Here is a 24,183-nt window from a genome sequence, read left to right as displayed (position 1 = left end):
TGTAAAATATAATAATAGATAAAAAATATTGATATAAAATATATATAAGTAATCTAATATAGTACATGTATATGTTATCCTTCATTTTTTTGATATTGCGCGGAGAAACGCGAAACTCGCTCCATTCTGGCGGCGGCGTGTTTATCGCTGACGCATACAGATGTCAGTCGTCCGGCGGATCTCGACGGGAGCAGATGTGATTCGCGTGTGGGGTCGGATCGCGTCACGAAAAGCGCCGGCGAGCCGGCCGCAACAATATAATTCGTGTTTTATCAACTCGTGTTCGCAAACGGATGGAGTTGTCGCATCTCGCCCATCGCGATTCGCTAGCTGCAACATCATTTGGTAAGCAGAAATTATCTGAGAGCAAATAATTGATCATTAATCCCTCTGTCTCTCTTGTCGAGCACTCTCGTCAATAGTTGGGGCACTATATGAGATGGGTGTGAATAGGACGAGATCTCCGACGGTTTTGTACTCCTAAATCTTGGAAATTTACTTTTTTTTGCTATATAATAATGCTTGTTGTAAACGCTCTTTGAATAATCATCTATAAACTCGATGCAGCAACTTTGCTTGTATGTGTGTGTCGTTTGTTTAAGTTTGTTAAGTTTCCTACCAATTGGAAAAAAATTGTCTTTATTATTATTGTTTCTTAGATTATTCATTAATGTTGACGTTAAAGTCATGCTAAAAAAGATAGAGGATCAGTGATAAGATAATTAATTCGCTGTCAGAGAGATTCGCACCTGGGAATTATATTGACTCAGAAAGATGAATTATAATTATTAGTTGTGATTATGTCATTTTGATGAGCACTCTCTATCTAACTTGATCTCCACACACAATATTTTAATTTTCAACACCTAATTTGAAGAATAAGAGGTTGTCTTGTTAAGAAACGGAGCAATTTTTATATGATTAGCACGAATGAATGATAATTACACCGCGATGTGAGGAATAAAGTTAAAAAAAAAAAAAAAAAAAAAAAAAAACATTTAAATGCAAATCTTTACTCGTCAAATCTCATTACGTTAAATAACAAATCGTCGTATTTTGCATAATCGTTATTTTATTCATTTTATTCAATCCGAAGTATTAGAAACATGCTCTTAATTCATAAATATTGATTGGTTAAAGGAAGGTGCGTAAGATCGTCAAATTTATTTACGCACGTGATATACTCACATTATTATCGATCTTTCGTATCATCGATAATAATTATCGTTATTCTTCTCGCCATATCTTATGCGAATTAAATGACTAAACTGGGAATGCAAAACGATGTAACACAATCGCATAATTTATATATATATATATATATATATATATATAAATTATGCGATTGTGTATATATATATATATATATATCGCATTTATTGCGATCCAGCGCGATGCATCTTAGGGTGCGTTCAGCGGACTCAACAGTTGAGCAATTTTCCGATGTCATTCCATGCTGATTGGCTGGATCTTAAAGTAGGAACCAATCACGTTCGATTGCTACTTAGCAGTTGAGTCCGCTGAACGCGGCCAATATCGTAATATATTTTTGATTATGGAAATCAAAATATTTTTTCCAACTGATTTACACAGCTCGTCATCCGGCGCGTTTACGTCGTTTTGGATTTCCAATGTACCTGTCATGTGACTCTATCATCCGATATCAGAATTGTATGTCTCGTATTTTAATCAGCATATTTTACTTTTTGCTTGCAGGTCACGCGGCTTCAACCGTATGATTCATAGTATTCGTTCATTGCCGTTGCAGCCTTACTCGTAACCTGTTATCGTCTCTCGTAAACTGCAAAAGAAGATAGTCAAACTCCAAGAAAAACATTTAAAGAAGTAAAAAAACACACTACGTTCGTAAAAGCTTTCAAAATCTGTATGAATAATGTCGCTGAGAAAAAAAAAACATACTTTATAGAGTAAAAAAAATTAGTAACACATAGTGACTACAAAAAGATGTGGAAAGAGCTATGATCTTTTAAAGATAGAAGTTAAAGTCGCGCAAATGCTCTGAAAAAGAGAAGATATAGAAAGCAAGTAGAGAAAAGTAGAGGAAAGATATTTATTTCAGGCCAACGACTTAAACTTATAAGGAAAGATGTCCACTGCTCTACTAGCCGTGTTCGCTGTGATTCTGTGTATTCTGTTCAGGATATTAAACGTGAACAGCGCACCGCAGAAGCCCCTCCTCGTCTGCAAAGATCAATCTTTCCTGTCGACGATGTTAAAGATCGCGCCGGTCATCGCCGAACCGTAAGTCTGGAGATCCATTTTTCATACGTTTCAAATAATCGGTGGAATTGATTTGTTACGAATATTCCGGCTCGAGACGACTGTCCGAGAGATAAGAATCGCGGATAGATTTCGAGTTTCGTGAAAGTGAGGTTAGGATTAACGCTGGATGCGCGTGCCGGGTTCAACTGACGCTTCAGACTACAGCTGATATGCTATATGCTAGTCTAGTATATCTAGTATCATTGAACTATATACTATACTGGAATGTTTACTCAAATGGGAAGAAACGGGACAAGAGAGATAGAAAATTGCCACCAGCCCGTCCTTTTCTAATGTAGTACAAGGACAAAGGATCAGATATATCTTTCCAATGTCGAGTAAAAAAGATAAACTCTGAATTAGTGCAGCCAGTTCAGCTAAAACGAACACATCTTTTTTTACTCGACATTGGAAGGAAAAAGATAAACTCTGAACTAGTGCAGCCAGTTCAGCTAAAACGAACAGACTTAAGATAAACTCTGAACTAGTGGTCAGTTTAGCTAAAAAGAATACACCTAAAATATTACACTAGTTTACAGCCAAAAATTACTTTAAAGCAGACAAAGTGTTTCTTATAAATTTTTGCGTGCTAAATACGATGCCGCAAACCAAATTTCACTAGTACGTCAGATTTCTAAAATAACTGATTTAATGTGTAAAAAAATGGCTTTTTTGCGATATTTGAGATTTTTTTGTAAAAAAAAGTTAACATATCTGGGGAGAGTCTGATCAAATATCATGAATGTATTGTTCATCTCCTATAAAGTGCATTTTTTAAAATTTCAATATCTTACTTTTTAGCCATGTTATGAAAGATTAAAGCTGGGAATTACTTCTCATATATAGAGATGCTCTTGAGGAAAAATAAATTTTTTGAAAAAAAAAATTTTTTTCAAAAATTAATTTTACCATTATTTGTCTCTCTTTAGGCTTTAGATTATACAACTTTTCTCCGGAACTTGTTTCGAAAAATTCAAGATGGGCAATTAAAATAAGACACTATATATAAATATACATTTAGTAAAATCTATCACGATAAGTTGCACTATGTATGTGTATCGATAGTCCTAAACTACAAATTATGAGTATAATTATATGACTTTATTATCATAGATCGAATATTTGCTATTGTCAGTAAAACTCTGTATTTAAATCTTTCCTAACACGACTAAAAAGTAAGATATCGAAATAAAAAAATGCATTATACATATAGAGGCTGAACAATACATTTATCTGACCAGAATTTCCAGCTAACGTTAATCTTCTATTTCACAAAAAAAATTTCAAATATCGCAAAAAAGTCATTTTTTGCATATTAAACCTCAATTCTTTTGGAAACCTAATGTGCTGGTGAAAATTGGCTTGCGATATCGTTTTCAGCATCCAAAAATTTCTAAGAAACACCTTGTCTGATTTAAAATAAAAAAAATATTTTTTTTGTAAAACTAGTGTTATCTTACGAACAAATATTTTAAATTATATATCGTATGTCGTGCAAGAAAGAGAAATCGTATGTCGTGTAAATGTAAAGAGAACAGTTCCTATACTTTTAAAAACAGATTTTACACATTATATGTGAGCAAAAAAAATATATACTATAGTGGAAAAATATGTTATTATTTTATTTTTTTTTTCATAAACTGTTTATATATGATGTATACTGAAAATATTGTAATAATGCACATGAAATTGCGAGATGTTAATGCATAAATTTATAAAATATGTATTTTTTTGGTGAAGAAATTATTCAATCAATTTTGAGCATAGTTTTGATATGAATGAGAAAATTGAATTAGAGCACTATATAATACACACATTTCATGATTATTCTTTTCATGATTATTCATTTCATGATTATTCAAACAATAAAAAATTGTTTAGACTTTATAATTATGTGGTGTCATTAATAACAAGTTTGATCTGTTTTTTTATTTGCTGCTTACATTTACATAACATATAAAGGCTGCAACAAATGCTCTTTTATCATTATTGTGAGTACTCTTGAATGAGTATAATGGATGTTTTTCTTACAAAATCAGGAATGTTTGGGATATAATAGATTGTTATAGGCTTTTTGTCCGCAAACAACAAACTGCTTAAGGCGGTTGTTATAGAGAATGATACGTGGTTACAGTAGTCCAAGTACAACGTAGCAAAGCATAATTTTATGGACGATGACACTAAACACTTTCATTACTATAAATTCTGTTCTTATAAGCTGCTATATAAATAATGTTTATTAAATAAAAAATATGACAAATTTTTATTATTTTCGCAATTCGTGAATCATTACTAAGTTGTTTCACATAACGAAGATTAATAATTATCTGTGAATGTTTTTCCGTGTTTTATCGCCTCAGAATTGATTCATGTAAAAAAAACGCGCAGATAATGCGCGTACAGGAAGAAAACAAGTAGAAAATATGCATTCTATTATAAAAAATACGTATTAATATCGAGCATTCTTCGACGGACTTTCGGAGATCAATTTTGGACATTTGAGCCGCTGTAACTTAAAAACTTTTGATTTTTTGGCCTAGTGGCCATTGGAACTTTTGTCCAGGGAGTCGAAATCTACGAGGGCAGTTCGATAAGTCAGTGACTTTTACAAGATATGGCACTTAAATCGCAATCTAATTTTATTTCTGATATTTATCATCTTATTTAAGTATACACACCAAGTTTCAAGTAGATCTGTCAAATAGAAATTTTTTGACAGCGTTCTAAAGCGGATAAGTTTGTGTTTTTTGCTAAAATGGAAAAAAGTGAATTTCGTGTGCTAATAAAACATTACTTTTTGCGTGGAAAAACCATTAAGGAAACTGAAGAAAAGCTAAAAAAGTATTATGGGGACTCTGCTCCGTCGCATGGAATGGTTCACAAGTGGTTCACTGAATTTCGTTGTGGTTTTTGGTCGATTGTGAGCAAGCGCGGCACCCATCTGGCCGACAGCTTCTTCATGCCCAAATGTTTATGCAAGATATTAAAAACACGTTCGTTTGAGATGTTTACCATCTTGGCTATCTCGCGTATCTTCACTCGACGGTTGTCCAATACAATATCATGGATTTTATTGACTGTTTCTTCAGTTGTGACCTCATTCGGACGTCCCGGGCGCTCAGCATCATTCGTGCTTGTACGACCACAACGAAATTCAGTGAACCACTTGTGAACCATTCCATGCGACGGAGCAGAGTCCCCATAATACTTTTTTAGCTTTTCTTCAGTTTCCTTAATGGTTTTTCCACGCAAAAAGTAATGTTTTATTAGCACACGAAATTCACTTTTTTCCATTTTAGCAAAAAACACAAACTTATCCGCTTTAGAACGCTGTCAAAAAATTTCTATTTGACAGATCTACTTGAAACTTGGTGTGTATACTTAAATAAGATGGTAAATATCAGAAATAAAATTAGATTGCGATTTGAGTGCCATATCTTGTAAAAGTCACTGATTTATCGAACTGCCCTCGTACATCATATCAAAAATTCAGCCAATTTGACCGGGACCCCAAATCCATAAGAATCGTGCGGGGTCCTTTGAATTTTGTTACAATGAAAAAAATTAGTATTCTTTTTTTAATCGAATTCCATTAGTGTATTGTGTTGCACGTTTTATTTACTTCACAGAGAGATATACGTAATCAGCACTTTCTACTTCCGTGTTGAAAGAATAGCACGTGATCGCCATACTTTTTATTACGACGTATTTGCGTATGTATGGAAAAAATGCGTGAATCAAGATATGAATCGTATTATTCATTTGCAATATGTATGTATGTGTCATATCGATTTTTTTCTATTATCCAGCCAGATTATATCTCCGATAACGGATGATGTAAGCCAAAGAATAATAGAATCACGTCCGGTTTTAGGCGGTTTATAATACATACACGTTGCTTTCTCATTGATCTCATTGTTCCCTTATCTCGGATAACACGAAGAATGACTCACATCATTGGTTTTGCATCGGATGAATATTCTCAAAAGTACTAAAAAACTGTACACGAAAAATTTGCGTTTCAACGTGTATGAATGAAGTCTACCATGTTCTGGTACAGTTTTTTCAAGATATTTTGACAAAACCTATTTCCACGGAATTGTATTTCGTGAAAAAAAAAGTCGCGAAGCTACTATAATTCGATTAATGCAACGCAGATTATTAGGTTAAATTGATTATTAGGTTGAGATGAAGCGCTGTTAAATGTTGCAACCAAAGCGATATTTTTATAGATATTAATATTTTATCAATGAGCTTTTTATATTTCGTCATTAGATACTATGTTGTGTCTACACTTCTACAAATTCACAATCACGTGAAAACGAAATGAAGCAATTCCGCGCTGCGTGATACTGATGTCGTGGAAAAGTCTCACATTAACCCGAGAATAATAATGAAAAAAAAAAAAAACATTCCGTCGATAAAATGAATATACATTGCTAATTGTAATTTCTTTCTTCTTCCAATCGCGTTGCGTGAAAGCGCTTAAGAAAGCGGAAACACGTAACGAGTCTAAACTTTGAATTGCATACGGAAAAAATAGTAACGTCACGAATCTGCGCATTTGTTTCTATTATCGATGATATAAGAATTTAATTACAAATACATAAACATTCGACTCGTGTTGAAATCAACCAACTTTCATCAAATTTGATGCTTACGTTAACGTAACTTTTTGATTAGCACAACAAAAAGAATTATTTAAAAAATTAATTAATCCATATAGAGATACTTTTGCAATAATTGTGTTAAGATGATTCTGCAAAACATACATCTTTTACTAAAATAGAATTTTGTAATATAAGTTATGTTGCATGTTTCATGCATGTTTGATCTTAATTAAATTTCTTTCTGAAATTTTAGATTTAAGAATATTTGAATAATAATTATATAATTTTATATATACTGTAATGGTCTTCATAATAATTATAAAATTAGTTTCTAAAATGTATTCAGAGCAATAAAAAAAATTCTACTAAAATGATTCTCACTAAGACTACAGTTATGTTAGCATTTATTTTAGATGTCACAACACACACACACACACACACACACACACACACACACACACACACACACACACACACACACACACACACACACACAATATTTTATAAAGATTGCTTACATATTACCATAATTAAATTTAGAATCAATAACTTCGAAATTTAAATTTAAAATGATAACACAATATATTATACATTACAATTTAAGATTAAAATGATGCTAAAATTTTTCTGCATGCTTTCTCATCTGCAAAATTTTTGCAAAGTGTCTAAGCATACGTGATGTAATGTCGAAAACTAATCTCATTGGAATTCCACGAATTCTCGACCTCTCGCTCTGACGCACGATTGCGATAGATGATTATTACCCGATCCCACAGTGAAGGACTTCTCTCTCTCGCGCAGTTTATTGAGAAATCGTGAAATTTCCTAGCAATCAGCTGTCAACTGTTGCTTTTACTTCCCACAGTGCCGGCGCTTTTCGTCCGTTGTTTTTCCTAACGTTTGAATATACCGCGGCGAAAATCAGAAATTATAGATTTCAATCCTGTCCCTGATTGTCGTGCCATCTTCGCAGTCGTGTATTTGATCGTTACTTTTTGCTTCTCTCGTCAAGATCGAAGCGCTCGCGACTCGTACGCAACTCGCTCAAATCGGTTCCGTCTTGCTCGAGCGAACGAGCTGCACGAGAGAACCGAGCCACTTCCCTTCGTCGCTTTCTTCTTTCTAAATGACTACTACACGTTGCAACTATTGCAGCACGCCGTTCTTGTGTCATTATCACCCGGCTGAATTTCTCACGTGCGTTTTTTTTTTGTACATTTCCGCATTCACCGTCACGTAAAAGAACTGCGTTTCTTTTGCGTATACATTCGTTCTCATATGTATCATATTTGGCGCAATTCGTTTTTTAACTCGCGATTTTACGTATGCAAAAAGTTTATTAATCGGAGAGACTAGTTGAAACGAAATCACGCAACCTAAAGAATTATAAAGAATTAAGCGTCATTTGAGATCGGATAAGTTTAAGTACAGTCGTACACATTAAAGAGTGCTGGATATAAAAGAAGTACTGAATAAATATATAGGGTGTTTTTCTAAATAAGTGCGAAAAACTCTAGGAAATGATTCTTTGTCGAAAATTAAGGAGGGTTTTTTTATATAAACATATATCCCTCTCTGAAGAGTTATACTTTTCCAAAGAGGGAGGTGAAAATTAGGTTTTAATTTTTTTTTCAAATTTTGGACAAGTTAAAAAATGAAATTTGATGGATATTTACCACTAGTAAAAAGGATATTTATTATTTTTTGAATCTTCCCGTATCGTTATAAAGGGAGGAAACTGACAACCCCTATTCAATTTTTTATTAGAATTTTTTAATGGACCGAAATGTGATTATCTAAAAATATGTTAGAAAGCTTGATTCCTTTAGAAACTTTTGTTTTATTTTTTTCGTAAAATCAATAGTTTTCAAGAAAACAAAATAAAAATCTAATTTTTATCTTCCCCTTTAGAGGAGTGTAACTCCTTAGGGAGGGATATAGGAGTATTTGTTTATATGAAAAACCCACCTTAATTTTCGACAAAGAATCATTTCCAAAAATTTTTTGCACTTATTTAGAACTCCATATACTATATGTATATAACTTGAACTAGCGCGCTCTAATTTTTCGATATTATATCTCGTTGGATGATTAAATTATGAAAAATAATGTAATTTCATCTGTGTAATTTTCCCTCGAAGATTTGCGATGTTAGAACGATAGAAAAGTGAAAGAGTTGCGAAAGGAATTACGCGTAAATAATTAATTTTATTTGTCAACCAATGATGTAAAAGTTGTTTGGTAATACAAGTGAACTGTTTGCTTTTTTCATCTCATATAATATGTAATAGAATGGATTGTTTTACTATTGACACAGTATTATTTTGCTATTGACACAGTGTGCTTTCTAATTAGTGACACAAATTGACACAAGTCGACACAAGCGTCATTCTGTCTTTTTTTCAATATTCAGGAATAATAAAAGATAGAATGATACTTGTGTCAGCTTGTGTCAACTTGTGTCACTAATTGGAAAGCACCCACAATCATTAATGATATAGGTATATATTTTCGAAATTTTTCATTTTGAATAATAAGTCGATATTGTTAATATATATTCTTAAAATTTTATCAAATCTCAGTATAATAAATGACTAATATTAAAAAATGACTAATATATTAAAGTAAGAATATTAAAGTAAGAAATATATATTCTTTCTCTCTCTTTCTTGAAATTATACGATTAGCAAATTGATAGTTTGCATCTCAACTGCGATGTCTTGATCCTAACTTATATATAACCTAATCTAACCTAACCTAACCCTAACCCTAACCCTAACCCTAATCCTAATCCTAACTTTAACCAAATTTGATTTAATATAGCGAATGAGACAATTTGCTTATTGAAGAGTTGATAAGATTACTCTTTATTTACACATTATTTATATTTTCGTATTATCAAAAAATACTCTACCTTATTAATCTTTCTTTTAAATATTTTATCGTATCATAACAAATTGATGAGGAAAAGTGGAAATATGTTTTATAATACAATATTTTATATATTACAAAAACAAATTTGTTTATACTCTTATATCAATTGGGCCTTGACTTTTTTTATCAGAGTATCTGAACGATGAACGACGTAATAACGTCCAGCAAAAATGAATAGCTTTCAGACATTTTGATCGATCGTGCTAGCTATGACCGTGAACTCTGAGCAAGCAAATCGATTAGCAATCTAATATATATGACTTGCAGTCTAATGGATATAGTGGCAAATAGTCATTTGGTAATACAAGTAAACTGTTTGCTTGTTTCATCAAATTTTTCAGCAAATTATAGATAGGGTGATAAAAGACTATATACACTTTTTTTATATCTAAAACAAATTATTTTTGTATATTCATATCAAACACTTTGTTGCGATATTAATAAGGTTCATATTTATAGTCGTTTCTCAAATCTCACAAGAGCATATTAGGTTAAATACTCAGATTTTATGTCTTGAGATACGGACGGTTTAATAGTTACATTTTGATTAAAGATTAACTGAAATTTTCTCTTGTGAGTATTTCTACTGAATCGAGGTTACGAACGAAATCAAATTGATTTTCAAAATTCATCTATTAAACCATCTCATGTCTCAAGACTGAGATGAGATTTGAGAAATGACTATAAATACGGACCTAAAAGTTGAGTTTCATTGAAACTTAACATTTATACTGCTATTGATTATTATGTGCACGATACTATAGGTATAATAGGTGTACAGGTGTAAGGATTTATGTAAATTCTTATATAAAGAAAAGGGAGAGAGACTAATTTTTTCAATTCCGCATTCCTTTGAAAAACGTTACATCAATATACTCTTATGTATATTTTTGAGGAAATCTAAAATAATTAAGGTAATCCAAACTTTCCACGTTTTATTATACAATTTTTACGTGTAAAATTAACATTGTTACGGAGTATAATTACTTGTTAGAGATCTCGGATAAATATGATTATAGAACGGAGTTTTTCGCGCATTTGATTGCTGCATGTTTCGAAAATCGGAGTGTAATAGAAAAACTACTAGTTATACGCATAAAACTTCTTCTAGACGTGTTTGACAGTTGGGGGCCCGATGTACATACAGTTTACCCTACTTTTCCCTATCACGTCACAATTTGCGCGATGATTTCGCAGCTGTGGCGCGAACAATATTGACACGTTTCTCCTTGCATTTACAATGGCAAATTGCCATGGTATATTGACTGTCACTATACATTCAACTTTACGCTAATTCACTGCGGGAGAAAAGAATTTTTTATGCTGTTGATTCATAATTCGCGACATTTCAGGACAGATCTTTTCTCCTCTCATTCTTCTGCAATTTATAAGTCACGCAGAAAAACAGATTGAACAGAATAGAAACTAAGAACATAACGAATGGAAAAATCTGTACCTTATTATTGATTCAGATTCAGCATCTTATGGTTTAGTTGTATTAATAGTGAAAATATATTAAAATGGAAAATAGAAATTGAAAAATAATTATCAAGACGATCTATCAGTTTCAAGAGAGAGTAATGTCAGATCGAATGTAATAAATTTATTAATTAAAAACAAATTTTTACGGATAATATACATATAATATATATCTTATATCACACACACACACACACACACACACACACACACACACACACACACACACACACACACACACATTATTATTCGCAAAAAAATTCTTATGATAAGCTTTTGAATATCTCTTTTTTAATTTCTTCATGAATTTAAAATCGTATTTTTCTGTTTTTAAAAAAATAGACCTTTAGAGGTAAAGACGCAATACATATTTCTTTGGCAAGTAAAAAACAAGTTGTACAAGTTTTTCGCGAGTCTCTGCTTCTCTCTGGACAATCGATACCGTGTTACTATACTTTATTGATCCGTGCTCCTGGTTCCTTGCTGACGGTTCCATGTCGAAATCGTGACGTCAGAGGCGAGAAAACACACGCTAAAGTTTCTTAGATGCCATTTCGAAATAAAAAAATATTTCGATGAAACAGCACTTCAGATAGCTTTAGCACACTCTTAAAAAACCCCGAAAATTATCCTTTTCTCTTTATAATCAATGAACAGCTGTAAAATGTAATATTATGAAGCTCAGTCCGTCTGGTCTTTGCACATGCGCAGTCATTCCGCATGTCAAAGTCTGATATCTCGATCATTTTACAGATGTTGATTGATTATAAAGGGAAAAGGATAGTTTTCGGGGTTTTTTAAGAGTGTGCTAAAGCCATCTGAAGTGTTGTTTAATCGAAATAGCTTTTCATTAAAAAATGGCATCTAAGAATTTTCAGCGTGTGCTTTCTCGCCTCTGACGTCACAATCCAATATGGCCGCGGTGAGCACCCAGGAGCCTTAAAATCGCCCAACTGCCGTATGTTCTTTAGCAGTTGTAACAGCATATGGTAATAATTAGATACTATAGATGTTACAGTTTTCTTGCGATTTATAGATGACAGTGAAAGGAGAAAGGTTTTAAACTCATTAGATTTATAAAGTACCGCAATTGTAAAATAAAACACGAATTGTCCGTCACTTTGGCTCCACGTTAAACGGTAATTTCGAACTTATATATTTGTTTGAAATGCATTTTATAATATAATTTTTTGTGAATGAAGAAAGATAAAATCGTAAATCGCAAAAAATTGCATAAATAGCTTACACAAAGTGTGCATTATTTACATCATCCAACGCCATTTTGGCTCCAATGTAACAATGGATTGCGGTACTTTATAAATATAGTGACTTTAAAAGGTTTGAGTTTTTGGTTCGAAACAAATTTTACATGTTTTCCGATGATTTTTAGAAATCATTGTGAATCCGGAACTATCGACTTCGAATAAGTACATGTAATTATGTCAGTATATAGATATTTCGTTTAGTGATTTCGCGGAATATATTTTCTAGCCAACGAGTTTTAAGGCCGATTTATATTTTCCTAAGAGACAGCGTTTCCGTAAAAAATTGGAAATATTGACATACAAACACGTCTCGCAGTATAATAATAATTTTTTTATAAAAGTTTTTCTGTAGATTTATTTCATCTAGCGTTTTGCTCCGTGTTCCACTGATCCACTTCTTGTCTATTCTCTATAAAGAAATTTAACGATGCTGTCTATTGTTCGACTCCACTTTTCACTGATTTGTGTTTTGCCTAGTGAAATGCGTGATGTATAAGTAGTTTTCTCTTAAAAAAAAAAAAAAAAAAAGCATGTGTCTCACGAAATGAAACAAAATTACAACTTCAAAAAGTATTTTCAATTTTTAGATTATTTATATTACATTATAAAATCGTATTTTTGCACTAAAGAGATAAATCAATTTTATAATATGATATCATGATATCATGATATCAATGATATCAAATTATATTATTTATCTTCGTGTCAAGACATGTTTTTTTAAAAAATTTTATTATACTTAAATATAAGTTTTAACAAAAATACTATTAGTTTGATAATAATAACGTGTTTTTTAAATCGATATATCGAAATATCTATCAATATTTAATCAATTGATATATCGATATTTAATCATTCGATTATCAACATCTCAAATTTTGTTTCAATATATGAAACATATATACATAATCAAAATATTTAAATATTTGACTGTTTAAGTAACGTGTCGTAATTTACATCTCTCGATTCTATCACAGTGATTAATAATAATAAATTTTCAAGCATATATATACTGTTCCTCTTAATGCATATCTAAGTACCGTTACAACGTAATTATGAATACCTACTTGAGTGAAACTTATACTTCGAAGTTTGTTTAGAGCTGTAGAATGCGACGTAAAGAAAGTGTACAAATACTGATGGAATTTAGATTAGTTGTTCTCATCGATCATTCTCATAAAAAAAGTGAGACGCACTTTTAGAAAGATTTTTGCAGTAAATTTAAGAGTTCTAATTGCTTGTATCTTTATAATCTCATTTTTTATCTCTGACAATTCTGATTTATATCTCGTTAAATTCTGTATTGCTCTTGAAGTTTAGGAATCTTCAGTTAATAAGGAAATAATAGATCGATTTTCAATAATTGCAAGTAATTTTTTTATGTATTTTGGTATACAAGTTACGGAGCATAAATTAAAAACAGTTACGATCCTTGGCCTGTTTTAGATACAAACCAACGAGGTTGTGGGGTTTCAGCGGACACGTACAAACCATCATTCACAGCGTCATAGGGCGCGTTCGGTGCCCTTGGCCCATTGGCGAACGCGTGTACATCGGTCTTCCGGATGATACCACTCTTACATATGATCTCTATCAGCCGTTGACCAACGGACACGAAGGTAATAATGTTCATAAATTAATCTCAAAGAGCTTCTCAAAAAGCGAAATGCTTTTGACGATCTATTTATGTCCCAGGTAGCAAGCGTACGCCATTTTGACGTCGAATGACCTCATTAGACGTCAAAATGATGTCATGACGTCAATTTACTACTTGAGATTTTACTTATGAGAGAATGCGCTTAATAATGAAAAATTTTAAAAATATAAAAGGTATAATAATACTTGATATTTACAAATTACTGATGTTCTCCAGATGATATAACGATAGCTATCTGTCCCGGTATCGGCAACAGCTCAGAAAGTGTTTACATCAGGACATTCGTGCACTTTGTGCAGTGTCATGGCTATCGATGCGCGGTACTTAATCACGTAGGGGCCCTTTCCAGTGTCAAGATCACAGCACCAAGGATATTTTCTTACGGTACGTGTGTGAGGCGATCGATAAAACTTGTCTTACTACGACAAAGCGGTCGATTGAGGAAAGTTTGCGGATAATAACAGAGTTCTTATATCATGCGTATGTGTGTGTGTGTGTGTGTGTACATGCCGTGAATTATAACAGCTGGAAAAACACTATTTCGATGTAGTATAGTATCGTAAACTCTCTCTATTTTCAGTATCCAAAAATCTATAAGAAACACTTGTTTGGTTTAAAATAATTTTTGGCTGTAAATTAATGTTATTGAGTAAATGCATTTTTTATACTATATTATATAATTTTATACTATATTAAATTTGTTTCTTCAATTCAATTTGAGATAAATTTTATAATGTGCATTTTACGAACAGGTCACACGGACGATTACAACACGATGTTACAAAATTTGATAGAAAAGCATCCTAACACCAAAATAGTTTGTATCGGCTATAGCTTAGGCGGTAATTTAGTGACAAAATATCTCGGAGAACGAGGTTCCAACAAATTGCCTAACATTATAGGAGGAATATCGATTTGCCAAGGATACAACGCTCTCGAGTAAATACACAAACTTTTTTATTAATTTTATTTAATAATTAAAATGTGAATCAATAAGAAGAAATTTATTAATTTAATGTACACATTTTTATCGATTTATTAAATTTATTGTTCTGTTTTAGAGGAACGAAAATTCTGTTAAACTGGCAAAACTTCAGACGTTTCTACCTCTATGTAATGACAGAATCGATGAAGAATCTTATACTCAAGCATAAAAACATGCTTTTGTGCGAAGATGTAAAACAGAGGTGTAATTTGAACGAGCGTGACATAATTTCCGCAGCGACATTACCCGAATTAGATGAAGCGTATACGAGAAGAGTAAGATCAAATTCCTTCAAATACATCTGTATCAGATATTTTCAAACAATAAATCTTTAATTTTTATAAATTGTTTAGGTACACAATTTCAGATCTGTGCAAGAGTTGTATAAATGGAGTAGTTGTATCTTTTATCTGGATAATATTACAACGCCGATGGTATTCATCAACGCGGTAGATGATCCTATTGTGCCAGAAGTGTTATTAAATCCAATTAAAGAACACGCAGGTAGATAAATAATAAGTTATTTGCATATACAGGATGCCTCATTTTAACTTACACAGCAAAATATTTCTTGAACAATGAGAGGGAAATTTGAGAGGGAAAGAAGTGGACATTTTTTCAAGGTCATTTAAAGGTCATTTATGTTTTTTTAAATGGAACTATTTTAATTTTTTTTATATAAATCGATTTCTCATAATATTCACTATAAAAAGTTATAAGGGTAAGATAGTCCAAAAGTGAATAGTTTATGAGATATTTTATACTTTAGTTTTATATAATTTTACATAAACTATAAAATATCTCATAAAATATTCATTTTTTATCGATCTTACCTCAATACTCTTTTATGCACATAATAATGAGAAGAATCAATTGGTGTAAAGAAAACATATAATTGTTTAACTTTTTGTCTGAAACATTTCTCTCTAAAATGCATTGTTCAAGAGACATTTTGCTGTGTAAGTTAAAATGGGACACTCTGTATACAATGAGAGTATAATAAATAAAAATGTACTCTCTAATATCATATTTCTTAATTTTAGCAAATCACTTGAACACTTTATATGTGGAATTGGCTCATGGAGGTCATTTGGGTTTTTACGAAGGTGGTTTTCTATATCCAAATCCTATAACGTGGTTGGATCGAACCCTGGTATCTCTCGTTGGATCTTTGACTCTAGCGCACGCGGACAAAGCTCTTAAAACTTCTTAATTTAATTGAGTTAATATATTCGTATTATTGGGTATAGATCGGCAATACGTCACATACTAATTGTCATCTTGTTGTGAGATTTGTCAAAGCACTGCACTTGACTCGTATTCTCGAAATCTATGAAAAGAATGCATCGAGAATAGAGACGACAAATTAGTAAAAATATTTGGTACCTACTTAAGTCATTTCATGAACTGAAGTAGACAAATTGCATCTTTTTTACACATGCAATACAGGGAAATGAGTGATAGGTGTGATTGTAAAATAACAAGTGTTTGCTCACTGATATTTGCGAAATTGCAGTTTCGAAATTCCAGCCAAATTTCAAATATTGCGCAACTCTTTTTATATATACAATTATAGTTAATAGAATTTTTGTTATTGTACAATTTAGTACAATCAAAATTAAACGGCTTAATTTTTTAAAAAGAGAAAAGAAATAAATTTTGTATATTTTACTAAATACTAACGCTTCTTTCTCAGGGATCTTCTATAGAAAGACGGTTCGAATGATAAGACCTTTAATGGTCATTAACTCGTTGTTAAAGCTGCTCACTGTAGAAGCGATTAATTATGATACGCACTGTCAGTTTAATGCAACACAGAGTAGCTTGTGTACTTTTCACCGAGAAGAATTTGTATTTATGTACAATATATGTATAATATAGGATAATCGACTTATAAGCATATTTATAATCGTATTCTGATTACATTCTAAAATTATTAACTTTATTGATATGAGAAATTCACCGTATGTTGCATATGTGCGATAGACTGTATATATTGCTTATTAATCCAGAATTGGGTGATAACGTTAGATTTATGAAAAAATTTATTAAATCATAAATTCAATGTTATGTAAGTATAAAATTTGGTAAATGTATTCGACGTATTGTGTACACCAAACTTTGTAAATAATACTTTTTTAAGCTAGATTTATATGTAGCAAATTAAAAAAACAAATCTAACCTTATTACCAGCGGATTAATGCAGACAGTAAGTTTTTAAATTTGTATATGTATAAATTGAGTGTGTTTGTATATCGAATAAAAATAGTCTATAAATATACAATAGGCCATAAGTAATATATTAATGCAGAGATAGTGACATATTATACGATATTATATCGCGCATTAAATCGATGTATGTAATACTATCTGATCTGCAGCTATTTAATTTGATATATTCTTATTACTATGGCGCACATTGATGAATATATAATGTTTAATCCATTATATTTCATATGATGCATCTAAAGTATCTTATCTGTTCATAATGAATTTTAATTCTATATGTGGAATATAATGGATTAAAATATCAAATTGTACACATACATCAAATTGTACACATATCGTACATTTGACGCCGAGATAAAAAATATTTCTTAATCCATGAATATGAGTCCATATCGATAAAGTTAATATGTGCAATGTGCAATAATTTTTTATGTTAAACGATATATTTTGATCGATAGAATTATAAATTCCTACACGTTTATATCTGATCGCGTGGCTTAACTGATATTTATTGCCTACTGGAAGGATAATGGTTTCCTAAACGGTACTATTATACATTAATAATGGGTGTTTGTACAATTTTATCTAATCACGCGATGAAGTTGACTGTGTTTTTACTTAAACTATTTATATAATGCAAAATACATACAATTTACGTATTGCGTGCGATCGTATTGTAATTACGCGGAATTTAGAAATAAGGACTTAGACTTTGGTTTATACCGGCAAGTTTCGGTCCACAATACCATTGATAACACTGATCAACACTGATTTTATTGCTAATTATATTAGATCGATGTTAGGGTAACTTTTTGTGTCACTGATTCCAAATACGACATTGGTTTTCCTAGATTGGCTCTAATTTTTAAGATAATGAATATGAAAAACATAAAAAGTGCAAGAAATGTAATGGTCAGGCGTAGCCTATCCCCAAATATAAAATCTGTTTCAAATCATACAAAAGTATATATGAAATACCTAATGGCGTTGTATGCAGTAAAATATCATAAAAACAAGGCTGATTCAGATAATCACTATTAATGGATAGAAAAATGCTATTTGTATGATTTTCTTTTATCATATGTCATCAGGATCACGTTAGAGATAAAAATAATGTTAAAGAATCAAAAGACAGACCAAACCCTGCTGCATATGTCAGCAGCTACAGGTCGTATTGGGGTAAAATTGTAATTTGAGTATCCATTGTCTCAAAAACTAGACCCAATTCCGCAAAACTGTTGTCATTTTTGTATTCAGCGTCCCCAAATACCCTAAATTCGCTCAAACATCCTTGGCAATTAAATGAAAATTTATTTTTGTTAACCAGTGTAATGCAAGCATTTATATCCAGAATCAAATATTCAAGCGGATTCGCTTTTTAATTGTGTGAAAGTAATTGCTGCAAATACGTCAAGATATCAAATTATAATGTATTAATTATATTATTATACCATATTTATGAATCTTATTTGTACAATTCACGTAAAGAAAATAACGAAAGACAATAAGACGAAATATACACGAATGAAATTTACGAATAATGCTTTTTGTTAAAGTATTTTGTAGCATGAATCATTAGATATAATGCCGTTCTCTTTAAAGATATAATATGTATTTAATGTTATCTCATAATTTTTTTCTCTTTTAATTTAGTTTTCTTTTAATTTGACCAATTCTTTCTTTATGAGCATTTTCCTCTGTATTTTCATATTAAATCGAAATATACAGTGTAAGTCACAGAAACTATCATTTTTAAATCTTATGTTTTAGAAAAAAAACATTCAACAGATAAAAGTTATGAGTTGATTTCGAAGAGAACATTTTGTGGTGAATATATAGTTCTGTTCTAAATAAATGTATTTTCGAGATTTCAAGGCCATTTATGATGTTTTAAATAAAATCATGTTTTATCTAGATTTATTTTCTTAATCACTTTGTACGTAAAAGTATTAAGATAGAATTTTCTAAAAAAAGAAAAAAAATTTATGAAATATTTATCATAATTTATTTTCAAACACTCATTGTGTTATAAGTTATAAAGTATTTTGAAAAAGTTTGTTTTAATTTTTTCATTGAGAAATATTCGTTAAATTTTTCAAGAAATAATGAATCGAAGAAATAGAATCGATTGATGATATGACGAATATAGAATTAATTGATTTATCTTTATACAGTATTGCACCTATAAGAGTGCAATGATATAGGTACCTTTTTTTAAATATAATTATATGTTTTGTAAATATAATTAATTATATATGTTTTTTTAAATATAATTATATGCATTTTATCTCAATTACAAATCAAGTCATTATTTAGTGTACAAAGTATTAAAATAAAATCATTAGAAAATGAATTACTTGATAAAATATTATATTTTATGTCATAAAACATAATGTCGAAATAAATTATAAAATATTTGATTTTTTATAATTTCTAATGGTTCTTAATATTCCTAAGGATTTTTAATGGTTTTAAGGTGTTAAATTGTGATTAACTTTTTAGAATAACGAAAAGAATTGACTTATCGAATTATCAGAAAATATATATTTTTATTAAAAAAAAACAAGTCTTAAAATCTCGAGAGAATCTCTCGAAGGAATCTTTGAGTTATCACAGTGGAAGTCTCCTTCGAAATCCATCTCTCAAGTAACTTTTATTCAATATTTTTTTCTATAAGATACATATCTTAGAATTTATTGAAGATGATTTTATAAATGATTTACTTTGTATATTGATATATGATATTAATAGTACATTCTCAATATCCAAGATATCATTAACAAGAATTGATGATATGTTGTTAAATATATTACAATACTATATGAATAAAAAATTTTAGGCGGTTTAATGATTATAAAAATACAGATTTTAATCTTTTTTTTACTTAAAATTAGTCTAAGGTAATTCTATAGAGAATTAAAAAAATAAATAGAAAAAAATACTTATCAATACGTGCAGTGTTAAATAAGTTAAGAATTACACAAGCAACGACGATTTTTACAGCTGGACTGATAGATGTAACTTAACATAATTACATTAATATGTTATGGAATTGAACAATTCCTTGCTTTGACTAATTCCTCTCTATATTGCGATACGAATTGTACTTGCAATTGGGATATTGAACCAAAATGGCACAAAAATGGCACGTGTATATTTTTGTAATTAACATAATATTTAATGATAAAAGAAAAAGAGACACTTTTGTATAACAGATTGTAAATGATTCCGATTGCAATTTTAATTAAGGAACTAAATATGAGACTCTACATGTATACATGTACACACGCACGAACGCATATATTTGATGAAACTTATTGTTAGTAGAAAAAGGATATGGCAAGATTTAAATTAAAATGCATGCTCTTCTTATTGAGTTTATAAAAAAGAAAATTTCTTATCCCGTTAGCATTCAATTTATGTGTGCGATCAAATCTTATCAGATATCGTGATTATCAGAACGATATATGTATAGTAGCTTAGTATGTTCATTATTGTCACTGATTCAAATATGCATTTAGTATAAAACAAGTGAGGAATGCTTATATGCTTATAGGGGAAAGTATGCTAAATCGATCCCTAAGGTAAATATTAAATTTGCAATAAAACTATCAAAGAAATGACATTTTTAAATTTATTTTAAACTATGGTTTCTTGTCAACGATATACGCTATACGCTAAATAACATTAACACAAATTTATCATTATTTCATATCGTAAATTAAAAATTTAAAAATTTAAAAAAGGTAGTATTGGTACGAATTTACAATACCGGTTTGCTAAATTGTACCCATGAGTTTTTAAATCGTACCCTTAATAATAAAATTAAAAAATTGTAACAAAAATAAAGTTTTATTTTCTCAACAAAAGCTCTCAGTCTACAACAAAACATATTTATAACAACGTCATATGATCATAATCATAAATTCTCTTCAAATTTAACAAAAATACTTTTGGTATCACACAAAAATATAAATAAGTATTATTTCAATATAATTATAAAATTTGATAATACTTTTACTTGTTGTTCATTTTATATAAAGAAAAAAACTAATGCCTAAAGGTAGCGTCTACAATAGAATTTAAGACGTAAGACGTAAAAAATTAACCAATCACAGTTGAATTTGAGAAGTTGGTTAATTTCTTACGTCTTATGTTTTAAATTCTTATTGTAGACGCCGCTTAAGTAAAAAAATAAATTTAGTAAATCGTGCCAGTACGATATAGGAAAGAATTAGTGGTATACGTTTTACCGAATTTTTATTGCTTTGTCAAATTTGTGAATAAAAAAAATAATCTTAAAATATTTTGCCGATTTTTCAACGCTTCCATATACAGAATTAAATAAGATGAAAAAAATGCTTTAATAATAAGCTTAATTGCTTATCTTTCTCAATGTGATAGCTTAGGCACGGAGTGCCGAATATTACATGAAAATCATACAAAATAAATTTATAAACATCAACGAATCGCTTGAGAAGGAAACAAACATTGCTATATTCGAGTGAGGCTAACTGCGATATAACAGCATTAACACCTTAAAATATTTTAATTCTGTTTAAGAAATACAGTAGAGGTTTAACGATTTAACGAATGGTACGATTTAGCATACTTTCCGCTATATTTTCGGATAGTGTTACGAGTTATTTTCTTTCCGAGTAATCATAATTGGCACGTTTGTCTGGAAATATATGCTCGTATCTTTTTGAAACCGCTAATTCAGCGCTAAGTCAGCGACAATGTACACATAATAAAATTTACGTGACTTTTACTTGAATATTACTTAGCTTATATTGAAACTATTTGCCTTCATTCTTTCATGCAAAATACTATAATACGAATACTTAGCAGACAAATGAATCAAATAACATAGAATACCATATCTTCTTTATCGAAGGTTTTTGTAATTTGTGAGATTTTGTAATAATGTGTGTGTAACGAGCAATATTACGTCAATAAAATATGTGTTTATAAACATAAATGTGTTTACAAGTCTTAAATTGATGAAGAATAATATCATGAATAATTAGTTTTAGTTTCAATTATTATAAAAATGCTAAGAGTAGCCGAGGAAGTTAATTCTTTTTTTTAACAGATTTCTTTTAATGATATTTTCTTAGAGACAATTTGCATTTTATGAACGTATTTGAATTATTTGCACTTGGATATTGTAATGACCTAATTAGGTACATCATTATAAAAAGATTGTAATGTTTTATTACTCTCGTATACCTAAGGAAACGTACCTAAGATATTTTAAAATACTGCGTTGAGTAAGATAGATTTTGATCTAAGATCATCAAATTTTCACAGAAGAATGTCTCCTTAAATCACCATGTAAATTATTATAAGTAATATTAAAAACAAAGGAGAATAATTAAAGTGTAACGACTTGTGTACATGATTCGGAAGTTTCCCGTTCGAGATGCTAGGCAAAGATAAATCTCGTTAGAGGTCACGTATAAAAATGTAGACTATTTTGTATAACGATTCAATACATGTATGTATCACACATATGGCGTGACGATTTTTTTACCATAATTTGTCCCTCATCCATTTGTAATACGTTCGGATGTATTTATTCCTCATGGTTTTTTTTTATCGCAACTAAATTTACTCTAATTAACAATGTAATCCATAGGTTTACAAATCGACATATATAAAAAATCTAAATAAATATTGCACATACATACAAACGCAGCCACGCGAAGGCATGCACGTATGTACACAGTATATATTGGGCAAAAAAGAAATATTAAGAACATACAATATACAGGGTGTTAAAAAATTAGACAAACTTTGGGAGAAGGGAGAAAGACTAAAGACTTTAAAACAAATATTTTTTGTTAATACTAATTTTCTCTATGTTTAGTTTTAAGGCTCCTTGGTCCTGACTGATTATAAAAGGAAAAGGATAGTTTTCGGAGAATATTTTCAAAGTGTGCTAAAGCCATCTGAAGTTGTGTTTCATCAAAATATCTTTTTATCTAAAAATGGAACGCAAAAATTTTCAGCGTATATTTTCTCGCTTCTGACGTCACGATTCCGACATGATCGGCGAGGACCAAGGAGCCTTAATATGAAATTTTGTTTTAGATTATTCATTTAGATGGAGTACAGGCTCGTACACCTAAAATTTCTCGTTATAATAACGGTAATGTATCCTATGAGCTACAGATACAGACCAAACAACAATATCAAATTTGGGGAAATATAATTTAGAAAGGACAACAGATGTTGAACCAGAGCTTGTGCAATTTAGTGATGCAATGAATACATCAACAAGAGTTGGTAAATTGCAATTAAATCTTATGTCCTCATATTCATAAATTAATTATTATTATTATTATTTATTCATTTCTCTTAATAATATTTAATAAATAATATATTTTATCTTATGTCCCCCTCAAAGTCAAAAAACTTTTGTATGAAACATTTTTCTCTATGATCGCTTTCGGCAAAGTTAGATTAAAATTAGACACCTTGCATATGTATATATGTACATAAAGTATTATATATTAATACTAAATAATAAATTTAAAAAATATAATTTATAAAATTAAAATACTGTTTGCAATGCTTGAATACAAGTAAAATTTATATTATTTATTATTTAAAGCCAATCAACCATATATATATATATATATATATATATATATATATATAACGCCATCCAAGATCAAAGTGATAAGATCGTAAATAGATATTTTTAAACTCTACAATTTTGATAATAGATGTTCT

At 30.3% G+C, this 24,183-nt stretch overlaps 1 protein-coding gene across 3 annotated transcripts; it reads left to right on the top strand.

Annotated features, from left to right (window-relative positions):
• Positions 1 to 152: 152 nt before the first annotated feature.
• Positions 153 to 19,090, top strand: Hydr2 (abhydrolase domain-containing protein 2). 3 transcript variants are annotated; one of them, XM_083043580.1, is made up of 9 exons: positions 153 to 345; positions 1,717 to 1,845; positions 2,161 to 2,262; positions 14,018 to 14,190; positions 14,445 to 14,612; positions 14,981 to 15,167; positions 15,290 to 15,488; positions 15,567 to 15,717; positions 16,257 to 19,090. In XM_083043580.1, exons 3-9 carry the CDS (start codon positions 2,231 to 2,233, stop codon positions 16,424 to 16,426), a joined length of 1,080 nt encoding a protein of 359 aa, XP_082899706.1. In that variant the 5' UTR covers positions 153 to 345; positions 1,717 to 1,845; positions 2,161 to 2,230; the 3' UTR covers positions 16,427 to 19,090. The 3 variants fall into 3 exon arrangements, with proteins under 3 accessions (XP_082899706.1, XP_082899705.1, XP_082899704.1); XM_083043579.1 differs by having other exon boundaries at positions 2,081 to 2,262; XM_083043578.1 differs by having other exon boundaries at positions 1,717 to 2,262.
• Positions 19,091 to 24,183: the final 5,093 nt, after the last annotated feature.

Source organism: Prenolepis imparis, unplaced genomic scaffold (assembly GCF_030444845.1).
Source record: "Prenolepis imparis isolate NDT839.2.m4 unplaced genomic scaffold, iyPreImpa1.0 SCAF_8, whole genome shotgun sequence".
In the NCBI taxonomy this organism is placed as follows: domain Eukaryota; kingdom Metazoa; phylum Arthropoda; class Insecta; order Hymenoptera; family Formicidae; genus Prenolepis; species Prenolepis imparis.
Note: the sequence above shows the minus strand (reverse complement) of the source record. Positions and strands in the feature narration are given on the sequence as shown.